Source organism: Malus domestica, chromosome 17 (assembly GCF_042453785.1).
Source record: "Malus domestica chromosome 17, GDT2T_hap1".
NCBI classification, from domain to species: domain Eukaryota; kingdom Viridiplantae; phylum Streptophyta; class Magnoliopsida; order Rosales; family Rosaceae; genus Malus; species Malus domestica.
In genome coordinates this window covers 24,016,946-24,038,152 of record NC_091677.1, presented here as the reverse complement: position 1 = coordinate 24,038,152, position 21,207 = coordinate 24,016,946, and the positions used below count along the sequence as shown (strand labels likewise).

General features: G+C 40.0%; 1 protein-coding gene across 1 annotated transcript; it reads right to left on the bottom strand.

Moving 5' to 3' along the window:
- Window positions 1-316: 316 nt before the first annotated feature.
- Window positions 317-21,063, bottom strand: LOC103405518 (N-terminal acetyltransferase A complex auxiliary subunit NAA15). Its single transcript, XM_029097297.2, has 26 exons — window positions 20,760-21,063; window positions 19,598-19,676; window positions 18,142-18,224; window positions 17,886-18,035; window positions 16,497-16,612; window positions 16,315-16,420; window positions 15,283-15,354; window positions 15,062-15,177; window positions 14,309-14,441; window positions 14,051-14,128; window positions 13,916-13,969; window positions 13,725-13,795; window positions 13,399-13,453; window positions 13,192-13,287; window positions 3,985-4,113; window positions 3,612-3,694; window positions 3,286-3,516; window positions 2,941-3,073; window positions 2,759-2,866; window positions 2,482-2,613; window positions 2,111-2,167; window positions 1,922-2,019; window positions 1,752-1,810; window positions 1,548-1,659; window positions 1,339-1,439; window positions 317-1,009 (listed from the first exon to the last, which is right to left on the bottom strand). Exons 1-26 carry the CDS (start codon window positions 20,808-20,810, stop codon window positions 819-821), a joined length of 2,694 nt encoding a protein of 897 aa, XP_028953130.1. The 5' UTR covers window positions 20,811-21,063; the 3' UTR covers window positions 317-818.
- Window positions 21,064-21,207: the final 144 nt, after the last annotated feature.

Below are 21,207 nucleotides of genomic sequence, written 5' to 3'. Positions count from 1 at the left end.
TAAGACGTATTCTACCTTCGAGTAGGCATGCCACCTCAGAAGCGTCCTTACTAGATCGAAATTCCATTGCGTGCAGGTACCTATATTCGGCTGTCGGGATTTGAACATGTCAAGATGTCCTGACAGCTGAATATAGGTACCCATAGTTTTCGGTTTTATATTTGAATATATGCAACACAAGAAAATTGTCGTTTGATCTTAAATCTTGTTGCAAAACAAATGAACGCCGGCGGATGCCGAACACAAACAACCAATGCCTTAAAACTCAGAAAACACCCAACACCATAAGTTCGATAGGAAAAATAGACAAAATTGGTTCATGTCAAACGCTACCAAACGCGTTGATGTTGAAGTAATATCCATGGCAAAAAATTTCAAATAATCTAGTGTTTATACATAATGAAAGGAAATGGAAATGAAATGGTAAAAGTACAACATTGCTCCTGGATCTATTCCGACCGGATCTAAAACCATCGCTAAAAAAAATGATATTCTGCATCTCCTCCGACCTATTGGTAAAAGCTCAAGCGTACAAGCACGTACCAACAAGCAGACTCCAGACCCTCACAAAAACTCAAAATTAAGAAGGAAAAACCAACCCTAGAGGCACAATAGAAAGTTGATTATACACATTTCCAAGCAAACCTCATCTTCATGCAAACCATTACTTTGCACAAAACCGCGGTATAGTTATCTCAAAAAAGCTGCAATCCGATCTACCCTCCACATACGCTTCTGACCTGCAGCTTGGTTTTGTGATTTGTCAATCAAAAAACCGTGAATTTGCATGTTTCTTTAGTTAATGTTTCTCTTCAGCTTCATGATTGGACAGTAAGGCCTTTGAATGCCTCTAAATTTCCATTTACTGCAATGGAATCTGCACTTTGCTCCCCTTCCGTATGGTTCGCTATTCCATTTTGGTTGTATGGTGAGTTGGGTACGGCAGAGCTGCATTTACCTTCAAAGTATGTTGAGTAAGGGAAGTACTCAGCACACCGTTTTTTCCATCCTACAAAAGAAACAAAGTATTAGAGGAGCCCATGTACGAAGTGCTCTAATATACACGCAATACAATACCCGAGACTATTTCCAAACCAAAAAGTGTCTTTGTAACATGGATTACTACCAGGGAGAGATTCAAACACAGAAAAACATAAGGTCAAGAGTACAGGTTACAAATTTTTGAAACAAACACTTTTACTTAAGCGAGACAGACTGGAGCAAACCAATGAGCCATCTGATACCAAATTACCAATATCTCCCATTTCGTGAGAAGTAACCCAACTATGTAAAACTCCTTTTAATATTTTTAGTACGAAAGGAACAAAATACTCTTACTCAAAGCAGCAGCAGGGTCACCAAGAATAGTTTCAAGGAGTTTGTTGACTGTAATACAATCTTTGAGTGTCCACTCTCTGACAGGTCCAAGCGCTCCATTTCTAATATGATAATACATGCAAAGATTTATGACAATTACTTTTAAAGATATGTAAACAGGTAAACAATTCTCAAAGAAAAAAAATAAAAGAAATGGAACATGGCATTACTTGGGCACCATATTGTTGGTTGACTCTTCTATTAATTTAATAGCCTCAGATTTCTTGTCAGATTCCAGAGCATATAGCATTTCTGCAACTGCAGCTCTATGCATTAAAGAATCTGAAAAGACAAACAAAGAATGACATAAGGAAACAATTCAAACAATAATGAGCTTAAGCATTTATCGTTTAAAGTTCAAAATTAATAGTCACCTTGATGTTTCTCCAAGAAATTCTTGTTTGCCTCCACCAAAGACTTATTTTGCAATTGACTATAGAAAGAATAAAAACAGATCTTCCGTAAGTGAATTGAAATTTGTCACACGAGAGAGAGAGAGAGAGAGAGAGAGAGAGAGAGAGCAAAGTGCACATTCAAAGAAAACCTGATCATTGGGCGCTCAGCTTCCAAGACACTCCAAATGAGTTTCTCACCATCCGTCACAGGAGCAGGCATTGAACCCACTTTATGGAAGAATTTAATCTGTAACATAAAGTCTTGCAATAAGGGCCTCTAAAACAATCGCAACATATATGTACACACACAAACAAGCAAGACACGAAGTATGACATACCAAGGACCGATGCGAGTCTGGGTGTTCAGCATTTAACCTCAGAAGCTGCTTCAAAGCCTACAGCCAAAAGAAAACTTACGAAAATGAATATAAAATTGTTCTCCAAATCAAAAGAATGATTTACCTAAAACAGGTCAATTATCTTCCAAAATCCAAAGTGATTGAACTAGCAATAATGAAATTTCATTCCTGGCAGAATGCACTTTGTTATAGATAGTAAAGTAACAAGTACAAATTCCAGGTACTCCTATACTCCAGTTGTTTGTGACAGATATCTTGGATATTAAAATCCAACCTCTTCCAACCATGAAACAAACAGGGAGTTCTTCAAGTAAACAAAAATCAATGAGGAACATCTTGCTCAAAATTACCTGAAAGGCAAGCAAAATCTTCTGCTTCCTCATATTTACTTCAAAAGAAAGCAAGTGCGTCTCCAAGGACTCAGGCGAGTTCTTCTGAAGCAGCTTCAAGTACTTCGTAGCTTCTAACATCGGATCCTCAACCTGAGCAAATATGTAAGAGTGTAAGAGAGAACTAAAACACCAATTACTATGAAACAGCAGTATATAGCGAAATCTAAAGATGCCTGTATAGCAGTTGGAAACATGAAGCTAAGGGGCAAGAAGTAATTGCGAATTAAAAAATAACCTGCAACAACTTCTCCCCATGCGGATCAGGATCAACAGGCTTTACATTTCGTTTCCCAGACTTAGAAACACCACCTGCACTGGATTCTTCATTTTTTCCCTCTGCCTCCTAGAAGAATGCTGAGCATTAGGATGGTCAAAATAACAAGGACAACCACACGCTATACAAAGAAAATACAATACCTTCTTAGCTCGTGCTTCTGCCTTTCTCTGTTTTTGCCTCAGCTTCTTTTTTTGAGAAGCGGGCAACTTAGACATCTCATCATCTTCTTCGGATGTAGATTTCAAAGGCGAATCATACAACTTCAAATAGCATCTGCATGTCAGATTCAATAACCACAAATATTAACATGGGCCAAGAATTAAAGTACTGCATGTTATTCTATTTCAAAGTGAATGACAAACTACAAACCAACAAAGTTTATATGGTGTAAATAACAATAAATCTTGGATGAAGCTGTGACATGGAAATAACCTCATTTGCTTAAATTGTATATGAAAAACTACAAACCAATAATTCTACTTCACCTGATTGCACCAACTGCTGCTTTGTGAAAATAAGCATGTGAATGCAACCGATCTTGAAATTTAAGCATTTCAACATAGGCACGCAGCGTCATTTTCCTTAAGCAATAAGAATGGAAGTCAAACTGATCTTCTGTAATATCAGCATAATGCTTCTCCACACCTAAAAATTTTTTTAAGGCTCGTCCAAGATCACCTTGGCGGAAATAACTCTCACCGGAAGCAAGTTCATACCTTCAAAAGGACAAAGTATGGAATATTAAGAATTCCCAACCAAAAGTGTTATTTCATGCAAGCAGTAAATGGTCCCAGACAAAATTGACACAAACCACATGCACTGCATATCATGAAGGTTGTTGTGCTGATCACCATCTTTTGTGAACAGTACAGCAGTTTTGTCTGCCAAAGGAACCTTGAAAAGGAGGGAAACAAACATGAAAACAAGCTCAGTAATAAGAGAAACTATATAGAAAAGGCAACACAATACAACAACAATTTCTACGATAAAAATGCATACAAAGTATGGCTCCCATATATCATTTGTTTTGGTATAAGTCTGGCATTACTTGCTTTGTTTTAGGTGACTTGGTTAATGGACCCTATGTCCATCCCCCCCTTTGGCAATTATGTTCCGTTTTTTCTACAAAAGATTTTCCGATGAACAGAACAAAGAGATTAGTCACAAAAAGTGAGATTTAAAACCTGATCAGCCTGCAGCATACGCTTAACACAGTCACTATTTATATAGCGATCCGCAAGATCCATACATCTAGCTTCATCTGCTAATGCAGCAGCAGCAGGCAAATCACCAGCATGCTTCAAAACCCGACTCTGTGAACAGGAGACAAGATAACCAGTTATTGATACAAACAAATGCTTTCCAACAGTACATGTAAAACATTGTTCAATTAAAATAATCCATCACTTTTTTGTGCACATCAAAGACAGAATATGACAAGAAAAACAGTATTACCCAAGGATGCTAATTTGGATAGTTTAAATGAAGGCAATCCTTAACAGTGAACGGATGTTAATACAAAACATACAACAACAACAACAACAACAACAAAGCCTTTTCCCACTAAGTGGGGTCGGCTATATGAATCCTAGAACGCCATTGCGCTCGGTTTTGTGTCATGTCCTTCGTTAGATCCAAGTACTCTAAGTCTTTTCTTAGGGTTTCTTCCAAAGTTTTCCTAGGTCTTCCTCTACCCCTTCGGCCCTGAACCTCTGTCCCGTAGTCACATCTTCGAACCGGAGCGTCAGTCGGCCTTCTTTGCACATGTCCAAATCACCGGAGCCGATTTTCTCTCATCTTTCCTACAATTTCGGCTACTCCTACTTTACCTCGGATATCCTCATTCCCAATCTTATCCTTTCTCGTGTGCCCACACATCCCACGAAGCATCCTCATCTCCGCTACACCCATTTTGTGTACGTGTTGATGCTTCACCACCCAACATTCTGTGCCATACAACATCGCTGGCCTTATTGCCGTCCTATAAAATTTTCCCTTGAGCTTCAATGGCCTACGACGGTCACACAACACGCCGGATGCACTCTTTCCATCCAGCTCGTATTCTATGGTTGAAATCTCCATCTAATTCTCCGTTCTCTTGCAAGATAGATCCTAGGTAGCGAAAACGGTCGCTTTTTGTGATCTTCGCTAGATTGCTCCGGTCATTAGTGTGGATAAGTATATAAATGGATAGAGATAGGAAAGCAAGCACAAGATGTACGTGGTTCACCCAGATTGGCTACGTCCACGGAATAGAAGAGTTCTCATTAATTGTGAAGGGTTTACACAAGTACATAGGTTCAAGCTCTCCTTTAGTGAGTACAAGTGAATGATTTAGTACAAATGACATTAGGAAATATTGTGGGAGAATGATCTCGTAATCACGAAACTTCTAAGTATCGGAGTGTGGTGTCGTCTTGACTTGCCTTATCTGTCTCATAGGTAGATGTGGCATCTTCTCTGGAAGTACTCTTTCGCCATCCAGGGGTGGTATCTTTAACTGGTGGAGATGCACAAGGTAATGTATCAATTTCACTTGAACCTTACTTGTAGTTTCAGGCTTGGTCAAGCGCGATACAAACCATGTAGTAGGAGTCCCCCAAGTCGCCGAGCTAGGGGGTCTGCTGAAAGAGGTGACAGACAAGGTAAGCAATCAGAGCTCCGACTGATTGTTCACCTTCTCCCCATCTTGCAGCAGCATGAAGGATAAAGAGAAGAAAAATGAGAAGAGATGATATGAGATACTTTTGCTTTTGAAGAAGTAACTTTCCACAGGCTTATTCTTGAACTGAGCTGGAGGGTTTTCTGGTTTCCTCCAGAGTACAAGGCCGACTGAAGAATTTGAGGGTCAAAACAAGTCCATCAAATCTAGAGTACGTTCCACCCTGCTGATATGGGATATTTTTGCTTTTGACAGAGTAATGGATGTATCGGCACGTGTGCTGTTACGCTTGTCTCCACATGCTTCCTTGTATCCTTCGCACTTGCCCTATCTGTTCTTCAAGCAGATGCGGAATCTTCCCTGGGAACATAAGATGTTGAAGATGAGTACTCGAGAGCAATGCCAGGTAAGTAATCAGGTAAGGGGTTCCAGGCAGTCAGTTCCTGGCTGGAAGCTTGATTCCAAGTGCTGACTGATTGCTCTCCTTCTCCTTGTCTTGCAGGTAAAAACAAGGCCAAAAGAAAAGACAGGGAAAAAGCATGATATGGGATACTCTTGCTTTTAACCCTGATGATATGAGATATTCTTGCTCTAGTATAGCTTGTTTGCAGAGGTATTATCGGGGGGAAAGAAAGCTGAATATTTCGAAAGGCTTCGTTGGGAGTGCCCTCTCAGATATGATGAAGGGTTGAGCATTTTTGCAGGTCTGCCTGTCCGTTGGGGTGGAGGTCGACATATATAGGAGTCTCCCTAACAACAAGTAGTAATGCTATTCCTTTACCCTGCTTGGTCATAGCACGGTAGTGGGAGCTGCCAGTTTCACATGTTTTAACTCTGTCAGAGCACTTTGAAAAAGTGGTCTGTGGTATCTGGCTCTCGAGATTCGGAGAACGATGCCTCCTCGATTTTTGAGAAAGCAATCATGCTGGGAGTCTGACTCTCGAGATTCGAAGAGCAGTGTCTCTCCGATTTTTAAGGAAGTAATCATGTTGGGAGTCTGGCTCTCGAGATTCGGAGGGCGGTGCCTCTTCGGTTTTGGAGCAAGCAATCTTGTTGGGAGTGTTGTCTCGAATGTGAGTAAAGGTTGGGCATGTTTGTTAGTCTACCTTGCCACGAAGCACAAAGGTTGACACACAGGGACTTTCCAATTATCCAGCAATGGTACTGTTCCTTTACCCTCTCTTCGATTTTGAGAAAGTAGTCATGTTGGGAGTCTGGCTCTCGAGATTCGGAGGACGGTGCCTCTTCGATTTTGGAGCAAGCAATCTTGTTGGGAGTGTTTTCTCGAATGTGAGTAAAGGTTGGGCATGTTTGCTAGTCTACCTTGCCACGAAGCACAGAGGTTGACACACAGGGGCTTTCCAATTATCCAGCAGTGGTACTGTTCCTTTACCCTTGTGGGTAATAATATGGTAGCTAGACCTTCAAAATTTATGTGTCTAAACTTTATTAGTGCTGTTTCTTTGCTATTCTTTTACCTTTCTTGGTCAGAGCGATGTAGTGGGAGCTGCAAGCTTCACGTGCTCAACTTTGGCAGAGAACTTTGGCAAAGTTATCTGTGGTACCCATGAGCTATTGTTGCGTGTGGGAAGTGGGTGATTGAACAGTAAGATTCATGAGCTTTCTACTTCACCAGAAGTCTTCGACAGAATGCCCATAATTTCTGCAAAGCTGAGTGTGCGTGTGACAGGTGCTGACAAGGCTAGAAAAGTAGGTGCCTCTTCGGTTTCTGAGATCGGCCCTCGTGGTCTCTGAGCAGCCCAGCTTTTGAGAAAGCGAGCGCCTCTTCGATTGATTCGGAGAACGATGCCTCATCGATTTTTGAGAAAGCAATCATGCTGGGGGTCTGACTCTCGAGATTCGGGGAGCAGTGTCTCTTCGATTTTTGAGAAAGTAATCATGTTGGGAGTCTGGCTCTCGAGATTCGGAGGGCGGTGCCTCTTCGATTTTGGAGCAAGCAATCTTGTTGGGAGTGTTTTCTCGAATGTGAGTAAAGGTTGGGCATGTTTGCTAGTCTACCTTGCCACGAAGCACAGAGGTTGACACACAGGGACTTTCCAATTATCCAGCAATGGTACTGTTCCTTTACCCTCTCTTCGATTTTTAGGAAAGTAGTCATGTTAGGAGTCTGGCTCTCGAGATTCGGAGGACGGTGCCTCTTCGATTTTGGAGCAAGCAATCTTATTGGGAGTGTTTTCTCGAATGTGAGTAAAGGTTGGGCATGTTTGCTAGTCTACCTTGCCACGAAGCACAGAGGTTGACACACAGGGACTTTCCAATTATCCAATAGTGGTACTGTTCCTTTACCCTTGTGGGTAATAATATGGTAGCTAGACCTTCAAAATTTATGGGTCTAAACTTTGTTAGTGCTGTTTCATTGCTATTCTTTTACCCTTCTTGGTCAGAGCGATGTAGTGGGAGCTGCAAGCTTCACGTGCTCAACTTTGGCAGAGAACTTTGGCAAAGTTATCTGTGGTACCCATGAGCTATTGTTGCGTGTGGGAAGTGGGTGATTGAACAGTAAGATTCATGTGTTTTCTACCTCCCCAGAAGTCTTTGACAGAATGCCCATAATTTCCGCAAAGCTGAGTGTGCGTGTGACAGGTGCTGACAAGGCTGGAAAAGTAGGTGCCTCTTCGATTTCTGAGATCGGCCCTCGTGGTCTCTGGGGAGCCCAGCTTTTGAGAAAGCGAGCGCCTCTTCGATTTCTGAGATCGGCCTTCGTGGTCTTTGAGCAGCCCAACTTTTGAGAAAGCAAACGCCTCTTCGATTTCTGAGATCACCCCTCGTGATCTCTAAGCAGCCCAGCTTTTGAGAAAGCAAACGCCTCTTCGATTTCTGAGCAGGCGCCTCTTCGATTTCTGAAGCTCCGTCGAGTGCAGATTTTTATAGGGGCTGGCATTAAGTTCCGAAGCACCCTTGAATCTCCACCAGTAGAAGCTTCATTCTTGCACTTCTAAGATCTTTATTTGTCCGACCTCTTCTCTCTTCAACACCTTTGAAAATGTATGGCCCCTCCGACCGTCGTTTTGACTTGAACCTTGTTGAAGAGGCAGCCCCGCCTTCTCCAGACAACATATGGCGCCCATCCTTCATCTCCCCTACTGGTCCTCTTACCGTTGGGGATTCCGTGATGAAGAATGATATGACCGCTGCGGTGGTGGCCAGGAACCTTCTCACTCCCAAAGATAACAGACTACTTTCCAAACGGTCTGATGAGTTAGCTGTTAAGGATTCGCTGGCTCTCAGTGTTCAGTGTGCAGGTTCTGTGTCTAATATGGCCCAACGCCTATTTGCTCGAACCCGCCAAGTTGAATCATTGGCGGCCGAAGTGATGAGTCTCAAACAGGAGATTAGAGGGCTCAAGCATGAGAATAAACAGTTGCACCGGCTCGCACATGACTATGCTACAAACATGAAGAGGAAGCTTGACCAGATGAAGGAAACTGATGGTCAGGTTTTACTTGATCATCAGAGATTTGTGGGTTTGTTCCAAAGGCATTTATTGCCTTCGTCTTCTGGGGCTGTACCGCGTAATGAAGCTCCAAATGATCAACCTCTGATGCCTCCTCCTTCTAGGGTTCTGTCCAGTACTGAGGCTCCAAATGATCCCCCTCCGGTGCCTTCTCTTTCTGGGGCTCTACCGACTGCTGAGACTTCTCCTAAGCAACCTTTGTGAAGGCTCCCTCTTGTGTGTTTATTTTGACTCATGTATATGTACATATTTGTAGCTTATCGGGGATATCAATAAATAAGCTTTCCTTCATTTCAACGTATTGTGTTAAATACACCAAAGCCTTCTTCGCTAAGTTCTTTGAATTTTCTTTTGTTGAAGCTTGTATGTTGAAGCTTTCTGAGTGGAGCATGTAGGTTGGGGTAGTGTTCCCTTAATTTCCCGAGTGAGGAAAACTTCTCGGTTGGAGACTTGGAAAATCCAAGTCACTGAGTGGGATCGGCTATATGAATCTTAGAACGCCATTGTGCTCGATCCTGTGTCATGTCCTTCGTTAGATCCAAGTACTCTAAGTCTTTTCTTAGAGTCTCTTCCAAAGTTTTCCTAGGTCTTCCTCTACCCCTTCGGCCCTGAACCTCTGTCCCATAGTCGCATCTTCTAATCGGAGCGTCAGTAGGCCTTCTTTGCACATGTCCAAACCACCGTAACCGATTTTCTCTCATCTTTCCTTCAATTTCGGCTACTCCTACTTTACCCCGGATATCCTCATTCCTAATCTTATCCTTTCTCGTGTGCCCACACATCCAACGAAGCATCCTCATCTCCGCTACACCCATTTTGTGTACGTGTTGATGTTTCACCGCCCAACATTCTGTGCCATACAGCATCGTCGGCCTTATTGCCGTCCTATAAAATTTTCCCTTGAGCTTCAGTGGCATACGGCGGTCACACAACACGCCGGATGCACTCTTCCACTTCATCCATCCAGCTTGTATTCTATGGTTGAGATCTCCATCTAATTCTCCGTTCTTTTGCAAGATAGATCCTAGGTAACGAAAACGGTCGCTCTTTGGTATTTCTTGATCTCCGATCCTCACCCCTAACTCGTTTTGGCCTCCGTTTGCACTGAACTTGCACTCCATATATTCTGTCTTTGATCGGCTTAGGCGAAGACCTTTAGATTCCAACACTTCTCTCCAAAGGTTAAGCTTTGCATTTACCCCTTCCTGAGTTTCATCTATCAACACTATATCGTCTGCGAAAAGCATACACCAAGGAATATCATCTTGAATATGTCCTGTTAACTCATCCATTACCAACGCAAAAAGGTAAGGACTTAAGGATGAGCCTTGATGTAATCCTACAGTTATGGGAAAGCTTTCGGTTTGTCCTTCATGAGTTCTTACGGCAGTCTTTGCTCCTTCATACATATCCTTTATAGCTTGGATATATGCTACTCGTACTCCTTTCTTCTCTAAAATCCTCCAAAGAATGTCTCTTGGGACCCTATCATACGCTTTTTCCAAATCTATAAAGACCATGTGTAAATCCTTTTTCCCATCTCTATATCTTTCCATCAATCTTCGTAAGAGATAGATTGCCTCCATGGTTGAGCGCCCTGGCATGAACCCGAATTGGTTGTCCGAAACCTGTGTCTCTTGCCTCAATCTATGCTCAATGACTCTCTCCCAGAGCTTCATTGTATGACTCATTAGCTTAATACCCCTATAGTTCATGCAATTTTGTACGTCGCCCTTATTCTTGTAGATAGGCACCAAAGTGCTCGTTCGCCACTCATTTGGCATCTTCTTCGTTTTCAAAATCCTATTGAAAAGGTCAGTGAGCCATGTTATACCTGTCTCTCCCAAAAGTTTCCACACTTCGATTGGTATATCGTCTGGGCCTATTGCTTTTTTATGCTTCATCTTCTTCAAAGCTACAACCACTTCTTCCTTCCGGATTCGACGATAAAAAGAGTAGTTTCTACACTCTTCTGAGTTACTCAACTCCCCTAAAGAAGCACTCATTTCATGTCCTTCATTGAAAAGATTATGAAAATAACCTCTCCATCTGTCTTTAACCGCGTTCTCTGTAGCAAGAACCTTTCCATCATCATCCTTGATGCACCTCACTTGGTTTAGGTCCCTTGTCTTCTTTTCCCTTGCTCTAGATAGTTTATAGATATCCAACTCTCCTTCTTTGGTATCTAGTCGTTTATACATATCGTCGTAAGCCGCTAACTTAGCTTCTCTGACAGCTTTCTTCGCCTCTTGCTTCGCTTTTCTATACCTTTCACCATTTTCATCGGTCCTCTCCTTGTATAAGGCTTTACAACATTCCTTCTTAGCCTTCACCTTTGTTTGTACCTCCTCATTCCACCACCAAGATTCCTTTTGGTGTGGGGCAAAGCCCTTGGACTCTCCTAATACCTCTTTTGCTACTTTTCGGATACAACTAGCCATGGAATCCCACATTTGGCTAGCTTCCCCCTCTCTATCCCACACACATTGGGTGATTACCTTCTCTTTGAAAATGGCTTGTTTTTCTTCTTTTAGATTCCACCATCTAGTCCTTGGGCACTTCCAAGTCTTGTTCTTTTGTCTTACTCTTTTGATATGTACATCCATCACCAACAAGCGATGTTGATTAGCCACGCTCTCTCCTGGTATAACTTTGCAATCCTTACAAGTTATACGATCCCCTTTCCTCATTAGAAGAAAATCTATTTGTATTTTTGACGACCCACTCTTGTAGGTGATCACATGTTCTTCTCTCTTCTTAAAGAAGGTATTGGCTAAGAAGAGATCATATGCCATTGCAAAATCCAAGATAGCTTCCCCATCCTCGTTTCTCTCCCCAAAACCATGGCCACCATGAAAACCTCCATAGTTGCCTGTCTCCCTGCCCACGTGTCCATTTAAATCTCCTCCTATAAATAACTTCTCCGTCTGAGCAATTCCTTGCACCAAGTCTCCAAGATCTTCCCAAAATTTCTCCTTCGAACTCGTATCCAACCCTACTTGAGGTGCGTACGCACTAATCACATTGATAAGTTCTTGTCCTATTACAATCTTGATTGCCATGATTCTATCTCCTACCCTCTTGACATCTACAACATCTTGTACCAAGGTCTTGTCCACGATGATGCCAACACCGTTTCTCGTTCTATTTGTGCCCGAATACCAAAGTTTAAACCCTGAGTTTTCTAGATCCTTTGCCTTACTACCAACCCACTTAGTTTCTTGTAGGCACATAATATTTATCCTTCTCCTCACCATAACTTCCACTACTTCCATAGATTTTCCCGTTAAGGTTCCTATATTCCACGTTCCTAAACGCATTTTGCTCTCTTGAACTCTACCCTTCTGTCCTAGCTTCTTCACCCTCCCCCGTCTAATAGGATCAAAGTACTTCTTTTGTGTGTCCCGGGTAAAGTTGATAGGAGCATATGCTCCCAAACAACTTTGAGTGGAGTCGTTCGAAAAGAAGTTTCTATGGCCCCCTTGCTCATTTAACACTGCATCCGGGTGCCGATGGAGATACAGCGACCCTTGCTCACTTATCACTGTGCTCGGGCCACACAGCGCGCCACTTACGGGTGACGCCCTAGCTTTAGCGCGATTTTGTTCTAGATTCATTTTCATAAGGATTCGACGTGATCATGGAGTGCCGGCTGTCGACTACCTGACGCCCTCCCCCTCCTCCTTTATCCGGGCTTGGGACCGGCCATGTAAGACATAGGCGGAGTTATGTTAATACAAAACATAAATAAAAAAAAATACACCAGCAGCCCAAGAATAAAACTTAAACAGTCTGCATAAGGCCTAGCTTGTAGTCTTGAAACTTGTGGGACCCCAATACAGAGGGGGTAAAAATTTTATTCAAAGCCTTCCAACATAACATATAGGAACCGACCAGATACAGCACCTACAGTTGACCTTTCAATATGGCATGTGTCAGAACTCAGAAGTTATCAAGGCTTTTTATCTCTGTACTAAATTTTTCTATGTTACACTGGATCTCATTTTCACCCCACATTCACAACTCAAATGAAAACTCCGAAAGAAACATAAATATGCGTTAATATATTACTCAAATAAACTATCTATCTTGACAACTCCATAGTTTTAACCAACTGTTATGTTTAGCTCGCAAATAGCACAGAGAAATAGAGAATAGGAACACCTCAAAAAACAATTATTTAAAGCCATGGCAGGTAAAATCAAAAGACAGCAATAAACAGCAAAAGAACACAGACAGATGGTTCAAATCAACCTTTGCAGAATATAAATCAATCACAGTTGGAGTGTGCTCTATGGCCTCATCAATTTTCGATAGAGCCATGTCATATTGACCTCGTCTATCATAATGCTGCATCAGCACAAAATCTATAAGTACATGTGAATTCAAAGCATTAAGAATCGAAGGTGTAGAAGCACCAAGGAGAAAAAAAGGCCATATATTCGAAGACTGACAGTCAACCTGAGCCAATAAAAACAAGGCCCACAAAAGGGTCGATGGGGGCTCCTTCTCTACCCTGCATCCAAGATGAAAAGAAACAGCACATGAGCATAAACAAATACTAAGAGAACCCCAAGGCACAATATACAAAAAAGTGTACACATTAATAAAAACGAATAGGACCCATAAGAGAGAATAATATTCAAGGAGTCTAAAACCCATTACATCAGTTATAGCTTTTCAGTCAGCAAGGAGGGATACGACAATAATGATGTAATGCTTATCCAGATGACATGGTTTATACCTAATTCATAATTTCACATGTAATAATTACAGCCACATATTACCTCCCAGGGTATCGACCAGTCATCCTAACTGACTGTTCCAACTCAAGAATAAGTTGTTCCAGAATGTCTGCCTGGATAAGAGTTTCCAAAATAAAAATTTGAACCCAATGAGTAAATAACCCCAAAAATACAATTTACTTCCCCACAACCTCCTCAAAATTCAAACCATAATACCAATTGATTAGACTAACCTTTCCAGGGTGATCATACAGAGGAGAAAGATCAGAGAATAATGAAGGAACTCCCTAGAAACATCAAAAAGATCTGTCAAAATTTAACTCCAAAAGTTGGGCAGTTGGATAAGAACTGCAAATGACTGTAGCTACCTTAGTAAGGAGAGGCCTGATATAATTATCTGCAGCTTCTCGAAACTTGTCACCTTGTAAGAAATCAAGTGGTATTCTCTGTTTGAAGAAAACAGGAACGTTAAGATGGTAGAGATAAAGTAAACATGAAATTAAACAAACACCACACCCCAAAATTTGAATAATGTGGGAACGCTAAGATAGTATAAGATAAAATAAAAATTCTAAATGAGGAAAAAAGAATTAGCATTAAAAACATCAATAAAGAGAATGTGTTACCTTAACAGCCGACGACCAACTGTATTTCTGTGCAAGGGATTTGTACAAGGCATCCAAGTGTTCAATTTCATCAAGTGAATACTGGGCATTCTCTGCATACAGCCCAAGACATTTTTGCAGGCCTTGATAATATCTGACCATTGAAAAAGCAACTAATTAAACTCACCTTAAACAATAGGGACTGTGTAAGAGAAAGATTACATGGTACATAGTAATACTTTCAACCAAAATCCAAGTCAACAATATTAAAAAACCTAAAGCAGAAAAGATGAACACTATCATGAGATGACCAGGGTCACACACCATTGATTGAGGGCGTGTTTATTGGGAAGGAGAAAGAAACCTGTTCAGTGTTTACTTTCAATAAAAGAATCAAAAGGCATGTGGGATCCACAAGAACCCACATAAATTAGAGATCTCATTCTCGTTGTTTCCACTCCTGTTGGGGTACTTGGGATTGGGAATCATTCCACCAGGAGTCAACGTTAATGTAATACCAACCCCAAGTAACATTCTTCTCTTTAACTTGCTTAATCAATAAAGTTGTTGTTCTATGATAGCATAGCATCAGCAATACTAAGGTTCAAAAGTAAAATAAAATCCGACTACTGTTCTCAAGAATCTCAACTCAAACTAAGCACATGTCGTTCCTCCCACAAAATTCTTGCACCTCATCTAAATACCTAAAAAGAAATTTAGGACTTGTAAATGGTTTATTAAATGCAAACATGGAAAGTGAAAAATGGACATTACCGATAGTTGTCAGGATTCATTTTAAGCAACACCCTATACAATTCAGCACCTTCTTCTAGGTAACCAAGCTTCACCAAAAGAGAAACCTCTTGTTCTTTATAATCCAACCTATCAACCTAGAAAACAATCAACAAAGAATGGTTACAACCAGAAGCCACTAATATTCAGAGCATGAAATCAAACAGCCCGTATTGACCAGAAAAATTGAAATACACACTTACAATTCTTGACTCTTTCTTGTGCAATTCCTCAAGAGCTCTCTCAATTAAGCTACATTCCTCTAACAACGAAATCTAGAAACATTCACAGACAAACATCCAAAACTTATGAGGTAGCCACCAAAAATACATTAATTTGCATGAAAGTAGAAATATCTGGTACCATAAAAAGCTAATGGAGTCATGCTGGCAGAATTATGAAGAACTAGGCATGATTATGCATAATGAAATTTTCCAAATTTTGAGTTATTCCTAGCTTGAACACTGGCACCATTTATGACAAGAACAAAAAAAAAAGAAAAACAGTTTCCCAAATCACTTCATATGATTTTTAAGAAAGATATATAGAAAGCTTTACTTCAAGAAGGATAATTAAATTGTTATGGCTATTATGAAAAAGAATGATGATTGAAAGGTTACAACTATTATGAAATATGTTCTTTTGGTGATACCGCTACCCGTGAATAGAACGTCAGTCATTACAAAGTAGAAGTCTTTTCTTTTCCTCTTCTCAAAAATAAAATAAAATAAAAAAGTCTTTTTTTTCCTTGTGATATAACAGCTCAGTAGTGATCAAAACTTGACCTGACAAACACCAACTTTATCTTCCAATTTCAGCCATTTAAGTTCTTTTGAATCTTTCCATGGCTTATACAAACTCCAAAACATATTCATCAAATACACTTAATATAAAATACTTATAAGAATTACTTATAAATTATGTTTAAAATAGTTAACTTATTTCAAACCAAATTGATCTAATCATAGTAACTCATTACTTCTGACATGTTAACAGTATCAATAGATTTATATTAAAGGGCACGCCTCCTCTCCATTTGTATAGGAAATGAAGAGGTACAGTTAATTGATACGGACAGTTTAGTGAACAGATCCCCAATACTGGAAGCATACCCCTCTACAGGACCCAGACAATTCACACATGGACTTACAATTCCAGATCATACAGGCCTTCTTCATTTCGTACTGCAAACGGAGAGCAGTTGAACCTATAGGAAAAGCATCAATGAAAAATACCTTATATAAAAGCATCTCCCCATGCTCACAACGCTCATTATCTGGAGGATAATCATCTTCTAGAGTCCCTTCATATGCTTCCAGAATTTCAACAGCTTTTAAAGCACTAACAGATAACAAATAAGTTTGTTGAGTGTACTACTCACTGTGAAATTCAAAACATCAAAGGTTATGATCCATACTTTGAATTTAAATGATGGGAAACAGCAAAGCCAATCCAATTCATGCGATGATTTGGTTTCAAAGTCAGAAGTTGCTGCCTTGTCTCAACAAAACCGCTCAAATCCCGCATTTGAGCCTGTAACATGATGGGAAAATGCATCAGTAGCTAATTGAAATTTGTATAAATAAATCAAACAAAAAAAAGCCAAAGTTTGTAGTAGAAAGCACAATAGAAAGAATAAAAATGTAACAAAAGCATCACATCAGTAGCAACAAAACTAGTGACACCAGTAAAATGTGTATGTGAAGCAGAAAAAACCCTGATGGACTTGAGAATTAACACGAATATACAGAACTTCTACACCCCTGTACTGAAAAATGTTTGAAGCTGCTGTGAACCTGTAAGGTAGACTCATCTTATTAAGGTGTTGAGTGGAAGCCTGATACATTACCAAAATCCTAATGCAAGCGATCAAAATATTTTCTTATATAAATTCTCTTTTCTACAAGTCTAATAGATCCCAGGCAACAAGTATAAACCTATTTATAATACATAGATTTACATATACATATATATTGAAATTATTATCTCCATACATTAAAAAATGTCCTCATCGTCCTTAATGAAATGTAGCACAATCCCTTTTGGTGGTAAAGTCCAGAGATCCATAAAGAATATTAATTTAGGTATGACAGACAGCCAAATAATTCATCAACTATGGACCAACTCTCCAATAGCAGCCAAACCTATGTGTGCTGTTTAGCCACTTCTGACATTGACTTCATTTTGCACCACCCTTGAATTTGCGTCAAAAATGGTCAACACTTTATGCATTACGCTTTCTCCTCACATATGAAAAACTTATCCATGTTATTCCAAGTTTAATTCAAAGCTTTATTTACATGCCTATTAGAGCAATGAGGTCACAAGATTTGGAAGCTTTCTCTCCTCTCCGCTATCCCAAACTCAGTCACTCTTTTTATAAAACCTTTTGTTAATTCTACACAAGTCTGACTTTATAATAGTCAGCAGTTCCTGCCGATATTTTGGCAAATAAAATCTCAATGAATCTAAACAATCATCATTTGGTACCCATAATGCATCCTGTTACTTTTCCAGACATGCATTAACTTCCAATATTGGTATAATGAGAGAAAACAGGAAATATCATCAATTATGCAAAAACACTCGACTCATAACATTTCAATTTCAAATAACAAGACATATGTAGCCATCGGTAGGTTGGGAAATGTAAAGTCATGCGCCAATGTCAGACACTGATAAGTTACAATGGCTCTGTTTTATGTTTTTTAGGCAACACTATCGTCTTGTTGCATGCAAGTTGATAAGAAAAATTCAACAGAGGCATTTACTTGGTTCTAAGCTTTAAGTGACATCTAATGTATACCTGTAGGAGTGACAGATCACGGAGTATTTCAATATTGTCTGGATCTATCCTCAGAGCATTTCTGTAGCATTTTATTGCCTCCCTGTATTCTCTGTCTGACCGATAAAGAAGACCATAAACATGCCAGCAAACATGACTTTTCAGGTCATTCTGGGTAAAGAAAGACATAAAGGTAAGTCACATAAATTACAGAGTAATTAGGAATTATCTGGGAAACAATCCTAAAATATAAAAAGAGTTGAAACAACATCCTGACCTTCAGTCCTATCCGGACAAGTTCATATGCTTCAGATTTGCGGTCCATGCAATTTAATGTTAGCCCCTTCATTGATAATGTTTCTGAAAGGGTAGCATGAGTTCATAAGTTTGATCTTTTATTTTATCAGGAATCGGAAACAGAGTATTTTTCTAACAAAAATTTTAGTATATTTACATTCAAGGTCAAATCAGTCTACCATAGACAAAAACAGCGAGTAAAATCACAACCTAACTAATGACTTTAATATCACCAGCATTGTGCTTTCATTAATTATCAGTCTAATTTTCTGAGAAGTGCTATTCATCAGTCTAAATTTAACCATTTGGACAATAAGGGATAGATAACAAAGTATTTTGATGTTAAGCAATCATCTTTGAGCTCAAGAACTTCAATCATCCCACAGTTTCATATATTTCTTGCATTTAAATTGTACTGGGTCTTTTTCTTTTGAGAACAGTAATCTTCCATATCACCTGTCCTACTAGATTTGTGGCACCCATGGCTTTTCTTTTCAGAGTTCGCTAATTCCCACAGAGCGCATTAAACAAGTCAATGAGAATAAAAAGGTCGTACCCAGTGCACAAGGCTCCCGCTTTACGCAGGGTCTGGGAGAGGTCAATGAGAATGTCTAAATAAAAATCTCATCTAGTGCCGATGAAACTAAGACATAATATCAATGTATTAAAAGCGTGAGGCGTGGGCGAGGCGTCCGAGGGATAGCCCAGCCTAGGCGTGAGGCGTGAGGCGTAAGGCGAAGCCTTACGGGACCTTAAATAATAGGGAATTGCTCAGAAAAACAGAGGAAAGAGGTGAGAAAAACAGAGGAAACAGCAGGGTTTTAGATATAAGAGTAACAGACTTGGCCAAAACGACGTCGTTTTGGGCCAAGTCATTTAAAAAAAATTAAAGACTTGGCCAAAACGACGTCGTTTTGGACCAAGTCTTTAAAAAACAAAAAAAAAACCCTCCTTCTTCTCCGCGGTCGTCTTCCTCGTGAAGACGCCGCACACCTGCAACCCTAAACCCAGATGGCAGAGCTTGAAAACAGAGCATTCGACTTCGATTTTGGGTCGGGGATGGATCTGGGAACGCCCTCCAACCGCCTTTAGGCGCGCCTCAGCCGCCTAGTCTCGCCTCGACCACGCCTCGGCGAGTTTTCGCCCACTCCCACTGGGCAGAGGCGTTATCACTCCCGCCCCGCCTCCAAAGCCGTCTAGGCGCGCCTTGGGGCGCGTCTTTTAAAACATTGCATAATATTCACATAAAGCATTTTTGCTAGAATATCAAAGTTACATATACATTTTATGTAAAATTGAGTATATTTGAATTAAAACAATAAATCAAAGGAACCGTCTCAGTAAAAAAAAAAAAAAAAAAAACAGATCATTTACTTGGGCCAAAAAATAAGCAATTTTAAATTAAACATCTCATTTAGTAAAGGCTGTAAGCATACCTCCATGGTCTGGAAACTTTTTCAATATGGCGTCTGCTGCCTTCAGTCCCTTCTTATATTGTTTAGTTTCATATGATTTCTACAATAATGCAAACAAGCAAAAACAGGTTTAAATTAGTAGTAGCAGAAAAGACTTCAGACACTAATGATGTGTGATACGTAAATTATAAGAGATATAGGACGCATTGCCAATTATTATCACCATAGTAATCTAACAACAGGCTAAAATAACAAGACCCAGCATCATAATCATAGCTAAAGTGGAAAAGTCAGCAGGTAAATAAAAATAATCTGCGCTAATAACTTGGATACTAATTTCGACCAAAACAAAATTTACGTAAAACTTTCTGGATGTATCTCTTTCTTCTACCAAGACAGCTCATATAATGGAAACGAAAAGGTAAAACTATATGAGGATTTTTTGTTACTGTCCACAAAACAAATCCAGAGGTTAAATGTAAGTGCAGTCGTGACTCGTGATAAGGTCAACCTGAGTTAAAGTCTCTGTAAAAGGCTAGCATTCCATATTAATCATCCGGGATTAGAATCAGCACCACATGGATAGACAATATTTAACCAACTTTACGTTCACCACAGAGCTTTGGAGTGCACATTTTCTCAATTAAGCTTAAGAATGTAACACCGTGGTGCAACAAATTACCAGAGACGGTAAGTTATTTCATATAAATTTTTACTTATTGATTTGTTCATAATAATCACTACCCAGTTCAAAATTTCACTTCTCAATTGCTTTCTTCTACTCGAAAACTCAATCTTTTAACCGATGCAGTACCAAAAGTAATAATCTTTACACTCACTAAAACCAAAGAAAACTAACAAAACTTAACCGGGTATCCCTCCCTACCAATGAAAACCAAACAAATCAGCCACTGCCGGAATTACAGAATACCCAGTAGACTTAACCATTCATTTAGTTCAAAACCCCAAAAATAAATCAGAAATAAACCCAATTACTACACTTTACTGATGCTCTTTAATTCTTGAGCAAGATAGAATACAGTATACAAGCAAAGCACAGAATCGCACACAAAATCTAGGGTTTTGCTTCTTTTCATCTTCTGCGATTGCGTTAGTGAGAACAAGTGATAAAACTTGAATCCTAGCGATTATCAGTAAGAGAGAGAGCGGAATCGGAGCTTACGACTATGAGCTTGAAGAGGTTGGCCTCTTTGGGGGGGAGTGAGGCACCCATTGTTGCGGTTAAAGAGAAAGGGCCTCACGTCCTAGAGTGCCCGGAGAGGTTCCGAGTGTGGCGTTCGGCGGTGATGAGCTGCGTTCAGAGAAAGAGGAAGAAAATGGTGGCGTTTATCTGCTGCAACCCTACGGTGAAGGAGAAGCAGAGAGAGAATGATATAATAAGACCTCGAAGTTTTTGGGATTTTACTTCTGTTTTTCCTTTTCTTTTTCCTTTTTTTTTTTATAATTTTTGGTAGGAGAGGTTTGGGAGTTTCTACGAAAGAAGCTTATGCATTTTATTTCTATTTGTTGTACGACTAATTTGGTATTGTTGTGCTTTGAAAAAAAATTGTTTCTGATGTGCTGTGAGAATAAGCAACTGTGAAATAAAGCAACAGAGTGTTGGGTAAACT

Excerpts from the sequence above, each read along its gene's own strand:
- LOC103405518 (XM_029097297.2), bottom strand. The coding sequence starts at position 20,810 with ATGGGTGCCTCACTCCCCCCCAAAGAGGCCAACCTCTTCAAGCTCATA. Across the intron at positions 19,677-20,759 it reads ACCTCTTCAAGCTCATAGTC|AAATCATATGAAACTAAACA; the intron begins GTAAGCTCCGAT and ends GCATTATTGTAG. Across the intron at positions 2,020-2,110 it reads CAGACTCGCATCGGTCCTTG|ATTAAATTCTTCCATAAAGT; the intron begins GTATGTCATACT and ends TTTATGTTACAG.